This window comes from Cetorhinus maximus, chromosome 18 (assembly GCF_964194155.1).
Source record: "Cetorhinus maximus chromosome 18, sCetMax3.hap1.1, whole genome shotgun sequence".
Lineage (NCBI taxonomy): Eukaryota > Metazoa > Chordata > Chondrichthyes > Lamniformes > Cetorhinidae > Cetorhinus > Cetorhinus maximus.
In genome coordinates this window covers 44,108,234-44,132,012 of record NC_135896.1, presented here as the reverse complement: position 1 = coordinate 44,132,012, position 23,779 = coordinate 44,108,234, and the positions used below count along the sequence as shown (strand labels likewise).

General features: G+C 44.5%; 1 protein-coding gene across 1 annotated transcript in view; it reads left to right on the top strand.

Moving 5' to 3' along the window:
• The window catches only part of pygl (phosphorylase, glycogen, liver), a 165,549-nt gene that overhangs the window by 108,056 nt on the left and 33,714 nt on the right, over positions 1–23,779 (top strand). The window contains exons 12-15 of the mRNA XM_078563411.1: positions 15,460–15,574; positions 21,507–21,608; positions 21,701–21,848; positions 22,374–22,432. Coding sequence (XP_078419537.1) covers positions 15,460–15,574; positions 21,507–21,608; positions 21,701–21,848; positions 22,374–22,432 — 424 coding nt within the window. The remainder of the gene's footprint in view (positions 1–15,459; positions 15,575–21,506; positions 21,609–21,700; positions 21,849–22,373; positions 22,433–23,779) is intronic.

Below are 23,779 nucleotides of genomic sequence, written 5' to 3'. Positions count from 1 at the left end.
CACGGGGGGACAGCCAGCCCTTAACACTTCACCACGCTGATCCATGCCAACACAGTACTCACTCTTCCCGAGCGCAGCAGGTCGTTGAACCTTTTGCGGCACTGCACCCATGTCCGGCTCACGACATCGTGGCTGCTGATCTCGGCTGCCACCTCCTCCCAAGCATTTTTTAGTCTGGTGCAGTGGCCTTCTCCTTCCACATCTGAGGACAAGGCTGCCTTCCTGGCAGCCACCTCCTCTAATAGCATGGTGAGGCACTCATCCGAAAACCGGGGTGCCGAGTGCCCACCCGACTTGCCATCCCACCTGGCGTCCCCAGCCACTGTTGAGGCTATAGCTTTGGTCTTCAGAATGCAGGAGATATGTTCTTCCCTGGCAGCCTTCAAGGAGCTGCCTGTGCCATTTTTAAATCACCCGCCGGGTTGCCATTCGATCCAGCACCCTACCATTGGGAAGACGCATTTCACGCTAAGCGGGCCTCAATTGGCCAGCCAGCATGAAATCGCGATCGTGGACGAGGGCCTGTTTCCCAACCAGTCCCGGGCCCTCCCATCGCACACGCCCGCCAAGGGTAAAATTCAGGCCTAAGGTGTTTCACCCAATCTCAGTTTAGTAAGTTGTCTTTATGTCCACAGAAACGACATGAACAAAGCCAATTGTTCTGTCAACATGGTGGTTGGCCAATTGATATGTAAAACTTGTGTCAGAGGATTATATAATGTGGCGTCATGAGTATAGATTTTGCAGTTTTGTTTCTTCTCCTGCTGCTGCTGCACTGAAGTTCGTTCTCTGTGGATGTTATAGGTTTTAATCGCAACCCGCATTGAAGTTATTCCAAAGTGGTGCATTTTTCAATGGCCTCCATGTAACATCTGTCAGGTTTGGGTGTGGTTTACAATTTACGTAATAGTCAGGGATCTTAATCATTCATGGCGGCCTGCAGCATGATATCGTGAGCGCGTTTACAGCTAAACTTTACCTCTATAATAGTTCCTACTTGCCACCTGCATGTTGCAGAGTAATGGACCTAGCTAGCACTTGGTGACTCCTGAAATGTCTGCTAGACAGCCACAACTATGCAATGTTATAGGTGCGTATCTAGCCTCATGATGCCGACCTATTACATGTGAGGATGCTGGTTTGCACCTGAAGGTCTGGCTAGTGTGGCTTGACACAATCCCTATGCTAGCTCTCAGAAGGGCAATCGACACAGTTATTTGATCGTGATAATGCCAACAGTGTCCTAGGCTTCCTTGTGTACATCTTAATCTGCTGGAATGAAAATATGGAGGCCTCTAGTGAGATGAGAGTGAAGCTCCAGTACAGTGGCTGGGTAGTCTTTATTATCAACGAATTACTAAGTAATGCTTAAATGCAGTGTCAAGACTGACTGAGCCACCTCACTACCAGATGCCATGACAGTACTGGACGTGAATTTGGGATGAAGGCTGGGTTGTGAGTGCTTGTCAATGATCAGACGATGGTGCTGCTGAAGCTCTCTCTGTGCACACAAAGATAACCTGTCTCACAGGCTCGCTTCCATGATTGACAATGACAGCTTACAGTGTCCTAAAGAGTTATCTCATGCTTGGACTCTGTATGCGGATGAGGCCAGAACATTATTCCTGCATGAGAGATGGCCTCTGGAGAGATGTCTGGATTCAGATCAGTCCTCAGACAGTCAAGTGAGAACCAGTGATTGATAATTGTCTTCCTTGAGGTGCCTTGCAGTGCTTCAGGCATGCACTGATGTTTGCGGTGCTGAACCTGCCTCTTAGAGGCTACAGTAGGCAGTGAAATGTTGATGCAATGATTGAAAGGACAGCACCATATCTACTTGCTACACAGTGAGCGCTGGTGGAGTTCTTATCCCATTACAGAACAGCCACACCCTCCATAGGCTGCCTAGCCTTCCAAGGATGAGGCCATCTACTCATTCAGAGATTGATGTTCTTCATTGAGATGTTGAGGGTAGCAAAGAAGATGTTAATGTCTACCAGCATTGAGAGGACAAGTGAAATGGGTTTGATTGGGCTAACTGTCTTCATCGCCCTGGAACCTTGTTGCTATAAGGGTCTCACGGGCATGTCTACTGTGTCTGGCCCATGTTATGGCTTCTTCCCCTGGGGCCTCAATGTCCTCACCCTCTTCAAGGTCATCCCTTTCAACGTTCTCCTCATCGGAGATGTGCAGCTCCTCCCTCTTTCCATGTGGCAACTCATCCCTCCTTTCGAGCACCAAGTTGTGTAGAGTGCAACAAACCATGATGATTCAGAACACCCTGTGGGGAGAGTACTGGAGAGCATTGGCTGACCAGTCCAGATATCTGAAATATATTGTCAACATGCCAATGGTCTGCTCAATCAAGGAGCATGTTCTCGAGTGAGCCGCATTGTACATCTCCTCTGATGCACTCTGTGGCTGCTGAAAGGGCGTCATTAGCCACGTCTTTTGGGGGTAGCCTTTATCACCAATGAGCCAACCTTGAATGCACTGAGGGCCCTTGAAGAGCTGTGACAACTGCAAGTGACTCAAGATGTAAGAGTTGTGCGAGCTCCCAGGGTACCTTGCACAGACCTGCACAATATGCTTTTGGTGGTCACAGATCAGATGCACGTTGAGAGAGTGGAAGCCTTTTCTATTGATAAATAATAGAAGCTGCTTCCAGGGAGCTCTTAATGCCATATGTGTGCAGTCGATGGCACCCTGCAGCTGTGGGAAGTTGGAGATTGCTGCAAATCCCAATGCTTTGGCAGCCTGGCTGGCTTCATCCAGGGAGAACCAGAAGTAATTGTGTGCCTTACTGAATAGGGCATTGGTGACCTCTCATATGCATTTATGAGTGGAGGATTGTGATATTCAGCAGAGGTCCCCAGTAAAGCCCTGGAACAAGCCACTCACAAAAACATTGAGTGCGGCAGTCACCTTTAGAACCACTGGCAATGGGTGGCCTCCCAGTCTGTGCAGCATCAGATCCTCCTGAAGAATGTGGCAGATGGGAGCCTGCATTCTGCATCTTGCTTTTGTGCCTGTGGAAAAATAGTTGAGAGACATGATTGAACCTTACCCTGCAAGGTTCACCTTCCATCTCAAAGCTAGGGAGTCATTGTGAAGTCCTTGGACTGCCCTTATTCTAGACATTCCATATCCAGATCCTCCCTTCCAGCTGTAGCACAGTCTTAAGGATCACTGGCAGCTGAGTTTCTCCACCACGCCCCACCCCCCCCTCCCCTCCTTCCCTGACCCTTTCACCCCAGGCAGGACAGCGCATTCACAAAGATTGTTAGATCTGGATGAGTATGGCCAAGCGCTATCAACCTCAGTCAGGGCACTGACAGGCTGCCTCCTTTGGAGTAGACAAGAGCCCAGCCTTGCACTAATGTAACAACTGTAACCATTGAGCCATGTAAAGCTGAACCTGTCAACTGTAATGTGTAGCATTGTTTGGAGCATTGTGCATGTGTACTTTAGCCGTGACCCCTTTCTAGTTGGATCTTTCTGACCTTTTCACATTTCCCTGAGAGGGACAAATGGTCAGTTATATCCAATCTACATTTGGCCCCAAGCCCGAATGGATCCTCGCAGGTGTGCACACCATGAGTTAAGGTGCCCAAAATCCTTCAATTCGCATTTGACTCTTCCTAACATGTCTCAGCAGAGCCTCCCTCTCCATGTTCTGAAGCGGTAATTAACAAGGTGCGCCTTCAATCATCCCAAAAGTGCAGTAGTTGACTCACTCCACAAATCCTCAGACCCCTCTCCTAGCAATTTTTTCCCAAGGTTATTTTTCAATTGTGTGATTATGTTGGTTGTTGAAATGGTGTTGCTCCTCTTCTACTACAAGACCTGCTTCGAACCCCCCCCCACCATCCCTCATCGTCCAGGTCCCTCCTATTGTCCTGGAAGAGCATCATGTGCAAGTTTCCCTCCCTCTGAAAACTCCCCTGCCTCCCCCTTTAACCCTGGAGCTCATCATTATTTTAGTAGATATCCCTGTCCTGAACCGTTTTCTATGGATGTCCCCATGCCCAATGTCGTCCTCACCCCTCTCCATCTTGGGGCCCTGTGCCCAGTAACCCACCAAGACCCCTCCCCATGAGACTATCAAGTGCCCCCCTCTTACTTACCAGTTCCCCATTTACAGGCTTCAGATGTCTCCCCTGACTGTGACTGTGCCATCTGCCACCAGTACCAAGCCGCAAACCCAGGACCGAAATGTGTGAGGGACTGACGACACTCTGCACACCATGCTTTGCATGATTGACAAAGTGCAGACAGGCCCTCCCCCTCCCTGATCCAAGACAAGCTAACCAGTGTAGTGATTGTAGGTAAAACCTTTCCTACTACCTTTAGGGGTCACATGATTGTACTGACAAATGAGCCCTAAGCGCAGGTAATCTTAGGGGCTGAGTTTTCTAGTTTTGGACCTGGTTCAAGCAATTAGCTTCCACAAGAGCTCTGTAATAAAGTTATGTTTCAAGTAAGAAACCTGTCCGGTTCATGAAGTTGATTACAACTGGTGACGACAATAAATAGCTCCAACGCTGCACCTCACCTTGTGAATGTGAGTACATCAATTCTTAAGGAAAGAAAGAAAAGTATACTCACCAGCCATGCTGCTGTTCAGCAGAATCGACCGTACTAACTCATTCATGGAAGACTGGAGCCAGTACATAGAGTGCGTTGGTTTTTGTTTCGTGGTGAATGAAATAACAGCGGAGGAGAAACAGAAAGCAATTCTTTTAAGTGTCCGTGGTAGCAAGACATATAACTTCATCCGTACTCTAACGACCCCAAATGCACCCAATTCTAAATCTTTTAACGAGCTGGTAGACCTCGTGAAGATGCATTTTCAGCTGAAGCCATCGGTAATTATGCAGAGGTTTAAGTTCAACTCCAGAGCAAGGGCCCCAGGTGAGTCCATCACGATTTATATCGCGAAGTTGAAACAGTTGACTGAATACTGCGACTTCGGAGATACACTCAATGACATGTTTCAGGATCGGTTGGTTTGCAGCATTCATGACGACGCCATTCAGTGCCGTTTACTTGTAGAAGTTAACTTTGACTTGAAGCACCCCATGGAAATAGCGCCAGCAATGGAGAGCGCTGGGAGGGGCTCGCAGGCTCTACAGTGTGTGCAACATGGCACCATTCTTCAGTTAGGATGGCAACCTACTGCCAGGCATGGTGTGAGAACCAAAGAGACAGCCGCAAAGCGGGAGACAGCCTCTACCGCTCAAAAAACTAAAAGGCATAGTGGAGGCATTTAACCAGCGATTCAGAAATTAATCTGTTACCGATGTGAGGGTAACCATGTATTGGAAACCTGCAGATTTAAAGAGGCAGAATGCCACTACTGCCACAAAAAAGGGCATGAAATCGAGACAGCCAATCGGACAGCAGACCAAAATGATTGAAGAGCACAATATAACAGAACTAGGAGCTGCTGATACTGATATCTATTCCCTCTACAACGTCAAAGCAGTAAAAGCTGAACCGATCACCATCACTCTTTGTGAGTGGGAAGCCCCTAGGCATGGGAGCCTCAACCACAGTGGTGGGAGAACAGACATTTAAATACCTAAATGAAGGTACCCAGTCACTGAATCTGGAGCAAACTATGGCTCAGCTGAAGACATACGCTGGAGAGTCAATATAGGTAAAAGGCACTGCCACAGTACCTGTGTCCTATAGGCATCAAACAGTCCAGCTTCCATTGATCATTGTAACAAGGGAAGGAGCATTGTACATGCTCCAGGGCCACAAGACATTTTACTTGCGTTGAATTTCTTGGACTCCTTGCTGGTCTGTGTGAAGCAAATAAGGAATTGGATAAACTGGAATCCAATTTTGTCAGAAGTCCAATACCAGATATTGCATGGATGATCGAATTCACCAGTGTCTGAAGAGATAAGACCATTCCATGTCTGTAAAATTGAGTTAAGTTGTCAAGATGGAATCTTGCTGTGGGGATCAAGAGTCATTGTCCCTTCACAAGGAAGAGAACCACTCTTGACAAAGCTTCACATTGCGCACCCAGACATTTCCAAGATGAAGATGCTTGCGCGAAGCTATGTCTTGTGGCCAGGTATAGACAGTGACATAGAAAGAATGATCAAGCACTTTCTCCAGTGTCAGTAACAACAGAGGTTGCCCATTTCAGCTCCACTGCATCCATGGAAGTGGCCTGGTTGACCCTGGGTTAGACTACACATAGACTAGCTAGGTCCATTTTTAGGTACCATGTTTTTATTGATCATCAATGTGCATTCTAAGTGGATTGATGCGTATGAAGTTAGATCACCGACATCGTGTGCAACTACTGAAAAGCTGCACCAATGTTTAAGTATATATGACCTACCAGAAGTCATTGTTTTGGACAACGGTACTGCCTTCACTAGTATGGAATTTCAAAGATTCATGAGTTTAAATGGAATTAAACATATTGAAACAGCACCGTATCAACCCTCATCAAGGGGTTAGCAGAAAGAGCAGTGCAAACTTTCAAACCAGGAGTGAAGTTATCCAAAGGTACGTTAGAAACTCGAATTTCACGCTTTCTTCTCAATTATCTTATGACTTCTCGTGCAGCTACGGGTTCAACACCATCTGAATTACTGATGAAACAAGGTTTGTACAAGGTTAAGTCCGGTGTTTCCAAACTTAGAGGGGAAGGTAGAGAAGAACCAGAGTAGTCAGAAATTGAATCACGATATTCATAGCAAAGCTCGAAAATTTACCACGGGAGATACAGTATTCGTGCAAAATTTTGGAAATGGTCCTAACTGGATTCCTGGTATAATTGTCTCTGAAACTGGATTTTTGTCATACCAAATGGAAGTAGAAAACTGGATTGTTTGAAAACATGTGGATCATCTAAGAAGTATAGAAACATTCCAACATTCAGCTATTCTGCCTTTAAGTGATATCAAAACTTTAATCCCTGAGGTGACAGATTTACCAAAATGGACGTACCTGGTTGAATGACCAAATCCTGAACTGCCAACTGCCTAAGGATATCCCTGATCCTGCAGTTTCTGATCATGTCGATCCAGTGGGAGAATGTCAAGTCATAGAGGTACATCACTCTAATCGAATTAGAAAACCACCTCAGAGACTTCGGCCAGGATTTTATGGCCGCGCCGCAACTTGTCTCCCCCAGGTGGATGCGGCGAGCCATTTAAATCTCTGTTCAATTCAATGGGACCATAATATCCCACTGGGCAAGAGGGCTCGTAAAATCCTGCCCTTAAACTTAAATCACATAACCAGTGCATATATGTATATGTTGTGGATTAAGATATTCTTTGTCATTAAGAAATGCAAAAAAAAAACTAAAGGGGGAGGAAATGAAGTGATTATAGGTAAAACCTTTCCTACTGCCTTTAGGGGTCACATGATTGTACTGACAAATGAACCCTAAGCGTGGGTAATCTTAGGGACGGAGCTTTCTAGTCGTGGACCTGGTTCAAGCATGTAGCTTCTACAAGAGCTCTGTAATAAAGTTATCTGTTTTAAGTAAGAAACCTGTCTGATACATCAAGTTTGTTACAGCCAGGCATAGCCTTGTAGCATGGTGCTCACTGCTCCAGAACAGCCTCTAATTTCTTGCCCCAACTACATGGTGCACACTGTCTCAAGACTGCCTTTAATTTCTGGCCTCAACTACATGCTGCGCACTGCCTCAGTTTTACCCCCTGTTCCTTTAAATCCCCCCGTCATGTGTCACTGTCTATCCCTTCCCTCCCAGGCTCCAGTCACTCCCCACGCCAAGTCATATGTCTTTGTCCACCCCTGCCCTCATGTGCCCCAGTCACCCCCCTCCACAAGTTAAGCATGTGCCTTCCACTCTTTCCCTCCTGTGCTCCAGTCACCCTCCCCCAGTCAAGCGTGCCCCTTCCACCCCTTCTCTTGCCACTGTCCAGTCACCCCTCCCAAGTCAAGCATGTACCTTCCACTCCTTTCCTCCTGTACTCCAGCCACCACCGCCCCTCCAACCCTCCCCTTCCTGCCAGTCTTGCCTAAGCAGCCTTGGCACAGAGTCAGACCAACCATGAGAACAGTACGGTGAAAGGTGATTGAATGCTGTGTGTACAAACCTCGAAGTCATGAGTGAAGTGCAGTTCACCAGGTGCATGCCACTTATATCCCTTCGTGAATCAGATCGATCTAATTATCCACCGGCAGGGCAATTAGATTGGGAGTACAAACTTGCTTGTGGCAAGCTGGCTTTTTAATGAGCTTTCATGAGATGCAAAGGCATGCAAATGTGGTTCCCAACATGGCGCAGCAGGAAACCCGACCTGCCATGGAAGTCCAGAGGGATAATTGCAATCTATTTTCCTGGCAGAGGAAAACTGACTTTTGGCCACGCTCTGAATTTTCCGGTCCTGTCCGCGACAATGCCCACCGCTGGCAGGACTGGAAAATCTCACCCATAGAATGGTTACAGCACAGAAGGAAGCCATTAGCCTGCCATGTTCATGCCAGGTCTCTGTGGCTTGGAGTCTGATATTGCTTTAAGTGGTCCTGTGAAGCACCTTGCAGCGTTTTATTATGTTAAAGGCACGATATAAATATAAATAATTACTGGATGGTGATAATGAGGAATAGACAAGGACTAAGGATCATCTTGAAGTTCAGGAATCACAGTCAGGTCAAGTTTATGAATGAATGGCAGATTGTGGGCTGGGGGGTCACTGTTTGCAAAGTGTGGCAAGGCTCAAGGCCCACCACTCAAGGACCACGACACCACCTGGGAAAGCCAGGATTTGATGGGGTCTAGCCCTAAATCAGGGGATGTTGAGCTGTGAACCTAAGTGCCCCATTATTAGGTGGAAAAGTTGGGTTACAAATTGGGTTGAATGCTGCCAAGTTTAATAATTTTGAATAACTGCTCCCCAGTGTGACTAGTGGTCAGGGCCTCAAACTACATTGTGACAATTGACTCAGCAAAATAAAGTGACTTTTGTAAGCATACCAATTGAACACAAGCTAACCTTTACTTTCTTAACACAGTCTATCCCCTGGATGCTTACATCTACCTTTCCTTTACCTTTCCTTTTGCTTCTCCTGGGGTGAGCTGAAGTCTAGGATCACTGGAAGCGAACTTAAGAACATAAGAAATAGGAGTAGGAGTAGGCCATTCGGCCCCTCAAGCCTGCCCCCCATTCAATAAGATGATGGCTGATCTGCCCCAGGCCTCAACTCCTCTTTCGTGCCAGCTCCTCATAGCCCTCAACTCCCCGATATTTCAAAAATCTATTTACCTCCTCTTTAAATACTTTCAGTGATCTAGTCTCCTCAACTCTCTGGGGTAGAGAATTCCAGATATTCATTACCCTCTGAGAGAAGAAAATCCTTCGCATCTCAGTTTTAAATGAATGTCCCTTATTCTGTAACTATGTACCCTAGTTCGAGACTCTCCCACTAGTGGAAACATCTTCTCAGCATCTACCCTGTCAAGCCCCCTCAGAATCTTGTACATTTCAATAAGATCACCCCTCATTCTTCTAAACTCTAATGAATAAAGGCCTAACCTGTTTAACCATTCTTGATAAGTCAATCCCTTCATCCCAGGAATCAGCCTAGTGAATCTCTTTTGAACTGCCTCCAATGTCAGTATATCCTTTCTTAAATACAGGAATCAAAACTGTACATTGTACTCCAGGTGCAGCCTCATCAACACCCTGTACAGTTGTAACAAGACTTCCCTATTTTTGAACTCCAACCCCCTAGCAATTTAAGCCTAAATTCCATTTGCCTTCTTAATTACTTGCTGCACCTGCATGCTAACTTTTTGTGTTTCATGCACAAGAACACCCAGATTCCTCTGTGCTGCATTTTTTTGGAGTCTCTCTATTTGAATAATAGTCTGCCTTTTGATTCTTCCTACCAACGTGCATGACCTTGCACTTTCCTACATTAAGCTCCATCTGCCTATCTATGTCCCCTTGCAGATCCCTTATGTCCTCATCACAACATGCCCTCCCACCTATTTTTGTATCATCAGCAAATTTGGATACATATAGATAGTAAATAGTTGAGGCCCTAGGACTAATAATTGTGGCACTCCAATGTCTTTCTAACCCGAAAAAGACCCAGTAATCCCGACTCTCTAATACATGCTAATACATGACTCCCAATACTGTAAGCTCCTATCTTGTGCAATAACCTTTTATGTAGCACCTTATTGAATGCCATCTGGAAATACAAATACACTACATATACCAGTTCTCCTTTATCAACTCTTCTTGTTATATCCTCAAAGAACTCTAGCAAATTTGTCAAACATGATTTCCCTTTCACAAAACCATGTTGACTCTGTTTGATTGCGTTAAGCTTTTCTAAATGTCCGGCTATTTCTTGCTTAATAATGGATTCTAGCATTTTCCCAAAGACAGATGTTAGGCTGGCTGGCCTATAGTTTCCTGCTTTTTGTCTCCTTGAACAGGGGAATCACATTAGCGGTTTTCCAATCCGCTGGGACTCTTCCAGAATCCAGTGAATTCTGGAATATTTCAACCAATGCCTCCATGATCTCTGCAGCCACTTCCTTTAAAACCCTTGACGCAGGCCATCAGGTCCTGGCAACTTGTCTGCCTTTAGTCCCATTAGTTTATCAAATACTTTGTCCCTCATGATAGAGACTGTTACAAGATCTTTCCCCCCATTAGCTCCTTGTTTATCTGACATCTTTGGGGTGTTTATAGTGTCCTCCTTTGTGAAGACCAATGCAAAATATTGGTTTAAATTATCTGCCATTTCCCTATTCCCCGTTGTCAATCCTCCAGTCGCAACCTGCAAGGGTCCCACGCTCACTTTAGCCACGCTTTTTCTTTTCATAATTAATTTTCTCCCTCTTTATTAGCTCTTTAGGCATCCACTGCTTGTTCCTAAAAAATTCCCAATCCTCTGGCCTACCTTTAGTTTTCGCCGCTTTGAATGCCTTAGATTTTTCTTCGATACTCTCCTTGACCACCTTTGTTAACCATGGGTGGTTCATCCGTCTCATCGAGTCCTTCTTTTTGACCGGGATAAATTTTTGCTGAGCGTTATGAAATATCTGCTTAAATGTCTGCACTGCTCATCCACTGACCTTCCACTTAGTCTATTTATCATTCGCCTCTTCACTACCCTGCATCTCTGCTCTCTTGTTTCTTTTTGATTTTTTAAACTTCCCTTCCATTGAATCCTCCCCCCAACTAATTAGTTTAAAGTCCTATCTATAACCCTAGTTATACAATTTGCCAGGACACTGGTCCCAGCATGGTTCAAATGAAGCCTGTCCCAATGGAACAGCTCTCTCGTTCCCCAGTACTGGTGCCAGTGTCCCATGAATTGGAGCCCATTTCTCCCACACCAACCTTTGAGCCACGCATTTACCTCTCAAATTTTATTTACCCTACTCCAATTTGCACATGGCTGAGGTAGTAATCTGGAGAATATTACCTTTGTAGCTTTTTAATTTAGCCCCGAGTTGTTTGTAGTCCCTCAGCAGAACCTCTTTCCTAGTCCTACCTATGTTGTTGGTACCTACATGGACCACGACAACTGGATCCTTCCCTTCCCACTCCAAGTTCCTCTCCAGCCCAAAGAGATGTCCTTAACCTTGGCACCAGGTAGGCAACACAGCCCTCAGGACTCTCCCTCTTTGTTGTAGAGAACAGTATCTATTCCCCTAACTATGCTATCCCCTATTACTACTACATTATTCTTTTCTCCCGCCACTTGAATGGCGTTGTGTACCATGTTGCTGTGGTCAGTTCGCTCATTTTCCGTGCAGTCTGTGCACCACTCGTCCACACCGGGAGCAAGAACCCCGTACCTATTGGATAAGGGCACTGGCTGAGGCTCTTCCAAAGCTAAATTATGGATCCCCATACCTGCCTCACTGACAGCCACATCCTCCTGTCCCTGACCATGGTCCAAATTTGATATATTTAATTTAAGGGATGTGACTGTCTCCTGAAACACAGTGTCCAGGTAACTCTCCCCCTCTCTGATGTGTCACAATGTCCGCAGCTCGGACTCCACTCATCAACTCTGAGCCGAAGTTCCTCGAGCAGCCAGCACTTGCTGCATATGTGGTCACCGTGGATTGCACTGGCGACCACCATTTCCCACATACTACAGCTGCAACACGTCAATGTTAAATATTTTAAAGGTGAATTTCTTAACTGTACTCTTCAGCTGTAATAACATCTCCTGAGTTAAACCACTTGGCTAATCAAAAAAGACACAGAAGAGATATCCACCAATCACCTACCTGTTTTCTTTTGACGTCACACTTCAGCTCTGACAGGTAGAAACAGGTTGAAGGTGTTCTCTGCCGCTGGTTTTTATCTCCCGCAGCTGCTGTCCTTCTCACAGATCTGCTCTCCTTATGGGCTCTCTCTTTGAACTTCGCGCTGCTTTATGGGCTCTCTTTCTCTCAGAAAACTCCCACTGCTTTATGGGCTCTCTCTCTCTCTCCAAACTCCGTGCTGCTTTACGGACTCTCTCTCTCCAAACTCCTGCTGCTTTATGGACTCTCTCTCTCTCTTCGAACCCTACGCTGCTTTATGGGCTCTCTCTCCAAACTCTGCGCTGCTTTGTGGGCTCTCTCTCTCCGAACACCGCGTTGCTTTATGGGATTTCTCTCTCTCTCACCAAATTCTGCGCTGCTTTATTGGCTCACTTAAAAAAATCATGATATTGAGATGAATCATATCTGACTGCAAGCTGCATCTCTCAAACTTGTTCCTGAACAGCCAGTTCTCACTTCCCACATTCAACTAGCATGGCCCTGGTGTCTAGATCAAGGTACTGTCTCAAGAAAAGATAGTAACAAATAGGTGGCCTCCAGCCATTGGTTCTGGCTCTGGATTTGTGTACCTGATCAGCAGGATGGCTTATCTAATGGTAGCTATCACGTCCTGTATGCCATGATGCATAGTGCTTGCCACAGCCTAGAAACTGATTCATGCTGCAGTCTAGTCTGTCCCTTAATACCTCCAGAGCTGCAGGTTTGTACTTCATCACCATCATAATTATCATTGTCATCATCTTCCTCCTCCTGTTCCCTTCCCAGCCTTGTGGTGGACCTGCTGGAACAAGGGTAGGAACTAAGAATAGGTGAACATTACCTTTTCATTAAGGAGAGAGCAAAAGGGGGTGGATGGTTATGTCTGTGCAGCTGTTCAGAGAGATGTTGACCTCATAATTTTCTAAAGCATCGAACGGAGCTGGGCAGCCATAGTGCAAGATGTCAATTTACAGTCACCTTTAACCAGAGTACAGTGTAAAGATTTAATAAAGTTTATAAGGATGAAAAGTGCCAAGATGAGCAAGGAAGAGGAGGAAAAAGTACTAACTATGTTATGTTTTCAGCCCTGGAGTGAGGAAGGCCATTGAACTTTTTTGAGGTATTGTTATTTAATCATAGAAGTGAGGAACTGGCACTCATTGACAGTGACAACTCTATTCAGATAGCACATCTGATATCCCTAGGTGGCTTAGTGAACCCATACTCAGGATTCTATTCCTCCTCCCTTCTGTCGCCCTCAGAATGGCTCTGAGTTCTACATCGGAAAGGTTCTGAGTCTCTCTGCTGCTTGTGCAATACCCTGCTGTCTTCGCTCTCCATATGGTATAGATATAATTCTTGGAAAGCATGTGAAAATTGATGAGTAATGCAGCAAACTTGTCTGAGAATGAAGTGAGAGATCAGAGCATTATTTCTACCTTCCCTAATAGTCCCCAGTCTGCTAATGGGGTGTACAGGCTGAATGGTGTTTTTAAAGGCTGCAATTTCTATACACTTCAGCTAATCACATAAATGGCTACTCCAGTGATAGGGAAGGAAGCTAATCTAGGGAATTCTCGTCTAATTTCCTCTCCAGATCACCAGCAGGCATGAATCTTCTTTCAATGCCAGAAGAGTGGTGTGATTCACCATGTGGAAATCCACCCTCAAAGTTTTCCTATTCGTATCTCTTTTTTTATGAAAACATGTTAAAAGGAAATGAAATTGCCTTTTAACGCTTATTTAAAACAATTGTCCTTTATTCTGCAATTATGTCTCCCTTCTCTGCTCTCTTACAAGGATTATTTTGTTAGCATTGGGCATCACTCAATACTTAACCCAATCGTGTGTGATCCCTACCTGCAAGAGAATGACTTGGCTAGGTGTCTTATCAGGGTGGGTGGAGTGGCAAGGGGAGAAATCAAAGTTGAGCCGAATCTGACTCAAAGACCAGACACAGATTTCTAACAGAAGTCATTGATGATAATGAGGAACAAGACCCTTAGCTGATTTTCCACTGCAATGCGCAGCCAGTGTAGATGGTTTGTAGCATAACTCAGTTATTTTGTATCACTGTTGAGCACTAATAACATAACTGAGGAAGTTGTCATGTGAAAATATGTAACCAAACTATATGCGATGAATTACACAATTAAAAATGTAAGTGAAAATTCAATGGACTGCAAAATCTTAGGTGGAATCTTGTGGAGGTGACAAGGGTCTCAGCCACAGGCTGCAAAGCCAGTGAGAGACAACATACCCTCTTTTCAGGAAAGCCTACTGCATCTTGTGCCAATCAGGCATTTGACACGACAGCAGCGGACCTTCCCCTAGGCAAAAGCCAATCAGAGGCTGGCAGCTCTATTGACCGACAATGCCATTAAGGAGGCTGTGGCTCCTGCTGGCACAACACACACCCGAGGCCGAGTATGGTGAAAGGTGGAGTCGCACTTGTGGTTGTGGGAGAGGGAGTTGAGGGGGGTCGAAGCAAGGACAGGAGGCTGGCTCTCAGCAGGGCCCTCCTTCCCAATGCTGGCTCCTCCAATCAGACACTGGGTGCCTTTGAACTAGGGCCCTCTCCCTGAGCACCCTGGAACCCGCAATCAACCCTGCACAAGTTTGCTTGGCGTGCTCCCCACATGGAGAGCTCCCAGCCTGTAGCTGGGCTATTACCAGTGGCGGCAGAATGAGCACATTAATTGGACACTTAAAGGCTTCAATTAACAGCAGACTTAATCAGGGCGGTGGCAGGTAGGTGGCGGGATCCCCACCCTCCAAACCTCCCGCCTTATTAAAAACCCTCCTCACCACCAAACTTGCTAGGGGGGAGGACAAAGATTCCACCTCTTGTGTCTATATATATAATTTTGTTAATGATCTTCCCCACCTTATGTTATTGATCCTCAGCCCATTTAATCTGATTTCAAGAAATAGAATAGGTAATTACTATTTTCAGACCTGTGCCATTTTATTTTTCTAAGGAATGCTTTGGTTTAGAGCACAGTTGTGCTTTATACCAAGGGATTCTTTTTAATTGATTTTGGCTGCATTGTTTGCCTTTATTAGTACCATGTAATTTTTTTAATTAAATTTTAGGAACATTGAAAATCATAGTTGTTTTGTTATTGGTAATTTTTTTTAGATTTTCTGTTCTTTTCTCTACAAATCAGATTTAAGGACTTCAGTGATATTGAGTCAGCAAAATTTCAGAATAAGACAAATGGAATCACTCCGAGACGATGGCTTTTGCTTTGCAATCCCAGTCTGGCTGCCCTGATAGCTGAGGTATGCAGTTTACCATCCAACAACTACAAGTGTAAAACTCAATTTCAGCAGGGGCACAAAAAGTTGCTAGTGAATTACCCATTTGTTATACACCTCATCCAATTTTCCTTTCTGCTGAAGTTAATTGGAAAGAAAAGATGGCATATATGATTGTCAGCTGATCTGCTAATATCCATTTTTAACCTCTGCCAAGGTAAATTTTGCTCCTTACACGTTCAATTTTGCCATTGTTTTTGACTAGATGCTGAACATTTTTCTCCATTTGGTATTTGCTCATTAACTGCATATTCATTAACACTATTTGTGGCTTCGGTAGAAATCAGTCGGCATGACGCCTTAGTCAGTATGGTAGCAATTGTGGTTATGTTACTGAACATGTACTGCAGGGATCTAATAATCAAGGGAATGCTAGTTCAAATCATGCCACAGCAGTTTGAGTATTTGAAATCAGGAATGAAAAGCTGCTACTAGCAAAAGTCATCCTGAAGCTGTCAGATTGTTGTACAAACCCAGCTGTGACTTCAGTCCCTGAACTATGGTGGTTGACTCTTAACTGCACTCTGAAGTGACCAAGAAAGCGATGACCCAGAAAGCAACTGAATTGAATCAAATCACTAGGAGAAAAAAACACGTGGATGGACCAGTCAACTGCGACCAAGGCATCAAATCAAGACAATACAAAAGCTTGCCCAACACTAGTAAACTCTGCAAGTCCTCTTCATTAGCATCTGGAAACTGGTGTCAAAGTTGGGAGAGCTATCGCATGGGCTAGTCAAGCAATAGCTTGACATGGTCATTCTCAAACCTACCTACCAGCTAATATCCCAGATTCTTCCATCGGCAATCCTGGGTATCTCCTCTCCACTAGTGGGGGCGCAATGTTATAAAGTCAGGGTAGAGTGAACCTCAACATTGACTTCAAACCCATGGGCAAGGAGACTTGCTGATTACCCCCTGCCACCTTCCCTCAGCTGATGAATCGGTACTTCTTCATATTGAACACAATTTGGAGGAAGGACTAAGGGTAGCAAGGGTGCAGAACATACTCTGGGTGGGAAATGTCAATGTCCATCATTACAAATGGCTAGGTAGTCCCATCACTGACAGAGCTAGGCATGACATTACAGATTATGGCTTGCATTCTGAAGAATAGACCTTCCATACTGGGCTTGATACACATGGTGAGAGAACCAGCACAAGGGAATAACCTATTTAACCTCATCAAACCTGCTTAACACATATACATCTGCCCATGACAGCACTGGTAGTGGTGACCACTGCACTGCATCTTTCTGAAACCCTGTCCCATTGTCGCACTTATGACATCCTCCATTGTGTCATGTGGCACTATCACCATGCCAAGTGGGATATATTAAGGACACATCTGTCAATAACAAACTTGGCATCCATGAGCTGCTGTGAGCCATCACTAACAGAATATAACCACAATCTGTAACCTCATGGCATATTCCTCATTTGTCCATCACCATCAAGCAGGTAACAGTTCTGGTTCTATGTGAAGTGCAGAAAAGCATGTCAGGGGCAGCAGCAGGGATACTTAAAAATTAGTTACCAACCTGCTGAATCTATAACACAGGACTAAATAGCAAAAACAGCATGTTATAGTTAGAGCTGAACAATCTCACAAACAATGAATCAAATCAAAGCTCTTCAACTCTGCCAAATCCAGTCATCAATATTGGTGGACAGTTAAGTTTCTAACAGGAGGAGAAGAAGGTTCATAAAAATCTAGTCAATCAACGATAATGGGCTGAACTTTTGGATCCCGGCAGGCCTGGGTGGGGGTGGGGGTCAGGGGTTAAAATAGCACACTGGTCAGTGTGTCAGTTCCACAGTTCCATCCCAAACCCCAAAATTTAACAGAGGAGGGATTGGGAGACAGCAGGGCTACCTGCCCGCAAGTGTTAGGTAGGCAATTGACCTTATTAATGGCCACTTAAGACCAATTATTAGAGGCAACTGAGATTTTCCAGAGGGTTTCCAGGATCCCCGCAGGTGGCAGAGGACAGTGCAGCTGCCTGGAGGTGACCTCCTGATGGCAGTTCAGGTAGGTTTAGGGCCCCAACCGCCCCCACCCTCTGCAACCTGCCTGGCTTTAGCTGCAGCCAAAGGCTGCATTGTGAAGGGGTTCCACTCCCCAACCCCACCATTGGTGGCCAGGCTGCTGGATCTATTTTTTGTTTTAAATGTTATCCATTTTGGGGCACCTTCTCCCTCATTTAACTGCAATGGCATCCTGCTGCTGCGGCTTCCAAACTGGAGGGCCTCCTATTGGTCCTCCATCTTCAAGAGCCCACCCACTGTCTTAAGTTGGACGGTGAGTCCACCCTTTGGCTATTAATTGGCCAATTCGGGAAAAGTCACAGTGAAATGAGTCTTTGCCACATAATGCAGGATTCTGACCTCTATTTGAACCTGACAGTGGGGTCCTGAAGCTTAAAGAGAAAACCCTCCCCCCTTGTCTTCTGCTCAGAAGTCTCAAATATAGCAGTTGATCAAACTCACTATCCCATTCTTCACCAGATTCTTTAATCAGAGTAAAGTTGGCTTAGGTTTATCCCTGTAGACATGTCTGAACAAGAGATCATAACACAGCGAGAGAACTTCAATTCCCTTATGAGGATTAAAGGGATAGCATAATCTTTGCCAATGACAAGAAAGTCTGTAATTGTGGCTCCATCCATTTAAACAATCAATACCCTATTGTGCTTTCCCTAACATCTAGAACCTTGGAAATCCTACCATGGTCAATCTGTTTAGTCTCTGTATGTGCCTTTTCCTTTGAAAAACATCCTGGACGGAATCTTACCAGTCCCTCCGAGGAGGCTTTGACAGCGGGACCAGGAGGAAGGTAGGAGGGGAGGGTGCGGGTTGATGGGCCGACGAGTTCCCGTCTCCAGCCAACCTTGTCAGAGGCAAGGTGAAAAGGCAAGGGCTACCTAACTGGCAGTAGCAGGTAGCCAATTTGCATATGTAAGTGCCCAATTGAGGGCAGATTAAGGACACTGCCAGTACAGCTAGAGATGGCTTAACGGGATCCCATGAGGTCTTCTATACTTGCACCCCCACCAAAACCACAATGATCTGTGGGTATAGGCCTTGCTGTGGAGAGGTTTCCCCTCCACAGGGGTGGTCTGGCAACTGTGGTACAGTTTGTTTTAACAAAGACAGAGGCACCCCCACGGTCCCCCTCCTACAGCGCCCTCTGAGCCCATCTCTGCTAGTGGGGTCGTCACCCTTCCAAGGCTGCAGGCCCTACCAAAATCCTCAATTGGATGGCAGACGTGAAAGCGGACAATTAGAAGGTCACATCCCAGAAGACCATGGCAGTGGATGCGCTGCCAGCAAATGCAGGGTTGGGTCCCAGAAATGATCCTGACTCACGTTTATTTTTAAAGTTGTTAAGATTCCACCCCCTGTGCCCCTGTGAGATGTAACCACTCAAAGGCTATTTTAATGATAAGGTATACAAGCTAAGCATTCAGACTAAAATCAAGTCTGTGTCACAGTTATGATAAAGTAAACAGTGATAGATTCTTTCCACAGTTCAACAAGACAGTAATAAGAGGGCACAAAGAGAGTTATGGGGAGGCTGAAAAGAATTTCTCACAAAGAATGATTAGAAGCTGAAATGTGTCACAACCTATTGTTGAAGAATCAACAAAGTCTTTTAACGATGAATTAAATTACAGCATGAAAAAGAGGAATGTTAAAGGTGGGATTAGACTAGGTAACTCATGAAGAAAAAGCATTGACGCAGACTCATTGCACCAAATAGCCTGTTTTTATGGTATAACATTCTATGGGCTGAAATCTCCGGTCGGCAAGTGGAGGCGGGGCCCGCTCGCCAACGCGTAAAATGACGCGCGGTGACGTCAGGCGGGCATCCCAATGTCACTGCGCATCATTTAGATTTTCAGTTCAGCGGGCATGCAGCCAATTTAAACTATTGTTTAAACTAATTTAAACAATCAAATAAGCTGCCCATCCAACCCTAAGGTTGACAGGCAGGCGAAGAGCCCAGGCGGCCTTCACATTTTTCATGAAACCTCATCCACAGGCAGGATGAGGTTTCATGAAGTGTTTAAAAATTCAATAAGATTTTTTTATAAAAATCATTGATATGTCCTAGCTCATGAGGAGACATGTTTTAAAAGTTTTCAAATACTTAATTTAGAAATTTTAAACTTAAATCTCCCTGAGGCACCCTGCATGCAAAAGAGCGCACTCCCGACTCAGGGAACCCCCCCCCCCCCGCAACTCACCCGCACAGAGAGCACTCAGCGCTTCCGGGTGAGTGTCACGCTAGGTGGGCCTTAATTGACCCGCCCACGTAAAATGGCGTGCACCTGATCAGGGGCACTGATCGTGTTTGCGCTAACTCCCGCCCGCCCCTGCACAACCCCCCCCACCGATGGGGGTCAAAATTCAGCCCTATGATTCCAAATCTTTGCCCAGAATTAGCTGTGTATTGGTTTTCACTGTGCTGATCAGCATCTCAGAATGGTACTGGTCAGACATGATGGTGTTGAATCTGAAATCTATCATCAATAAATTGAAGTACATGCTGTATTCTACATTGCAGTGTATACTCTAGTTAACAGGAATTGATGTTAATCATCACAATCTGGTCATCCTTGTTTGCCAGCCTCGTCTCATTCAGAATAAATGCAGGCAGGTTATAAATTGTGACTTTCACACCTGAAAACCAAGGCACACAAATTTCTATTCCTTTATCTTTATGTAGAATAAGCTAAAACCTTCCAGCAATGTCAGCAACTCTTTTTGGTTTGCAGCCTAAAAGCTAGAGCAAAAAACCATTTCAAATAGATTTTAGTTAAGCAGCTGATGGCACGTAGTGATCACGTGGATTCACCTTGGTGGTAGAGACCTGTGGGCTGAGTGAGGGCAAGCTTTTCCTTATCCATTCACGGGATGTATGTTGGTGGCAAGACTGGCATTTATTGTCCATCCCTAATTGCCCTTGAGAAGGCACCTGAGTGGCATGCTAGGCCATTTCAGAAGTCAGTTAAGAGTCAACCACATTGCTGGAGTCACATATACATATAGGTTGACAGAGTAAGGATGGCAGATTTCTTTCTATATAGGACATTTGTGAACCAGTTGGACTTTTACAATGTTCTGGTAGTTACATGGTCACCGTTACTGAATCCAGCTTTTTAAAAAAAAATCCAGATTAATTCAATTAATTGAATTTAATTCCCCAGCTGCTGTGGAGGGATTTGGACTCATACTTATAGATCATTAGTCCAGTCCTCTGAATTACCAGTCCAGAAACAAAACCACTGTGGAACCATTCCCAAATATATACAGACCTTACGGCCATCGTTGTAGCAAACACCCTTGAAAGTATACGGAACACCACTTCTTGGAGTAATGCAAATATCCGCACCAAACACTATGGCTTGGACTTGGCCTGATTTTGACAGGTCAGTGATAGTAGCAGAAGTCTCTTCTCTCCCCACAGGATAACCTTCTTCTGCCACCCAAACCACTACTTGTTCAATCATGTACAAAATGTGGGGCATGCCAAGAATCAAGAAGGAAGGCCTTAGGATTATTTTCTTTGTAGGAAGATCTTCATTCTTCAAATCAAAGGTGTCCTACAGTCATAGAAGCTTAAAAATTTATGGCACTGAAGACAGCCATTCAGCTTATCATATGTGTACAGGTCAAAGGAAAGCTATCCAGCCTAAGACCACTTTCCAGCTCTTATTAAATTAATAAACTAGAAAAACTTTATTATATAAGACTACCTCATATAAGTGCAATTTAAAGCAAAGGAACCACTTTGGATATAATATGTTGTGGCTTTGTTGAAAATGCAAAGAACTTGTGAATGTATTATAAATTTAGAAACAAGATATTAACCTTCTTTAATGTCATATAGAAAATAGGAGGGGATTATATTAAAGAGCTGAGCCAGTTGCAGAAGCTCCATGCCTATGTGAATAATGTTGAATTCATTCGTGATGTTACATCGGTGAAAAAGGTATAGTATTTTAAATGATGTAAATTCTGCATTCTGTAAATCTAGTTGTGTACACAGAAATAGTTTTAATGTTTTCTCTATTGTGTCAACAGGAGAATAAAGTCAAACTTGCTTCTTTACTAGAAAAGGAGTATGGAATCAAGGTCAACATTTCTTCCATATTTGATGTGCATGTGAAGCGAATCCATGAGTACAAACGGCAGCTGATGAACTGCCTTTACGTTATTGTTATGTACAACCGTAAGTCCCAATTCATTAAACCTAATTTATTTTCAATGTGGTGCAATTTCATTGTTGCAACATTAGTTGCAGTTCCAGCTCAGTAGTAGCCACATTGTTTATATTGCCATGTTTCTATGAACAGGCCTGTCCATGCTTGGCTATATCCTTGTTCTTATCTCAATGCAATTGTGAAGAAAGTATCCTCCTTCATTTAAGTATCTTCCACACGATAGGAAAGTCAAATTTGATTGATTCTCTTGAATCTATGAGGGTGAAATTAAATCTCATTTCCCCCATTTGTCATGCATGAAATGGGTGCAAAACATTCCAGTTTCTAACCAAAATCACACACAACCAAAATGCCATATTGGTGTGTATGCAATAGTATAATATGCACAATGTTATTTTCCAGGTCTGTAGTACCAGGTATGTAACTGCCATAACTACATTGCTATAACTGCTGTACGCATGCACAGTTCTTGAACTGAACTGTGACAAGTTTCTATATTTATATTGTTAACACTGGTTTACATTTTATGTAAGGAATTAGAAAAGAACCGAACAAGAATTTTGTTCCAAGAACTGTTATGATAGGTGGCAAGGTAAGATTTATTTCCTTTCCTATTTTTCTGCGACTCCCCTCCAAACCCCAAACCACTTAAGCTGTGCATAGTACATCGCTCAAACTTTTGTTACAGACAGGAGGGGGTCAGTTCAAGCAGCACTCTTTCTCTCTTACCACCTGTCTGTAAACATAAGGTGTTTTGAATTAGTTTATTTTTAAAGAATAAATGGTAGCATATTTTTCCCAACCCCTCGATCTTTATGCAATCCAATTTTACTAATTATCCATAGCAAATTCGAGTTAGGTTATATTATTTCACATATTCAAAATCCACAGAAGGAGTGCCCGCAACATCCCACTCTGCCTTCACACAGTAGAGGGGGTGTATAGAGAAAAGGAGGTTTACAGTACAAGGACCAGAGAAAAACTGAATATTGGTTCACATGAGTTCTAGAGTCCTAAAATCAGAGTCCAATGAGGAATTCTTTGACATAGGCGTTTAGAATTCGGCTGGCTGGATGCCGGTGTTGTAAGATTCACTTTTCACATGATGTTGATGGCGCAAGATAAAGTAGGCAAGCAGAGAATGAGTTGGTTCTGTAGGCGATGGTATGAAATCTTCCAGCAGAGTCAGGTTAGATGAACCGGTTGTTCTGTCTGGACAGATCCGGCTTCTTTGTGCCTTGCCAGTTGGATGGTAGAACAGCAAGCTACGTGTGTAGCCCAGAAATGTAATATTAAACTGTTCCAAGGGCCAGAGTCTTGAGTCATGTGTCCTTCCCCCTCCATAATGACTTCAAAAGGAATGTTTATCCAGAGTTTGGAATTGGCTTTGTTTTCAGAACCGATAATGTCTCATCCATTATGGGTTGAAAGGGGTTCCATTTATATTGAGGGTCTGGCGTTTTGGAAGCCATTGTCTCAGTAGACCCATTGACTTTGCTAGCTAGGTTGGCTTATCAAATGCAAGTGACATTCCTATAGCTACCTTTGAAATTGGCCTGAACAGTCCCAGGTTGTCTGCTAGTAGCCCCCTAGACATAACAAGGTGTGACATTCCAGAAACTGAGAAGAGAATTCTTTTGTTCTGGAGAAAAAGTCCAATTTAAAAATAAAAAATAGCAATAAGGATAAAGTTTTTAAGTATATATAGTGTTGGATTTCTTTTCAGTAACAGAGGAACCCGACACTTTCATTCCTCATGTGCAAACTCAGACAGTGAGCTTTGGAAGCTGTGTCAGAAGTCTGAGTGACATCTTGAATGACACTTTTGTGCTGTACTGAGAAAGTACTTGATTGTCAATGATGCCTTATATCAGGGTCCCGCCATCCACTGAAGCAGAGTGAGCTCCCGCTTTTGGTCCCAGTGGTGGGACTTCACTGT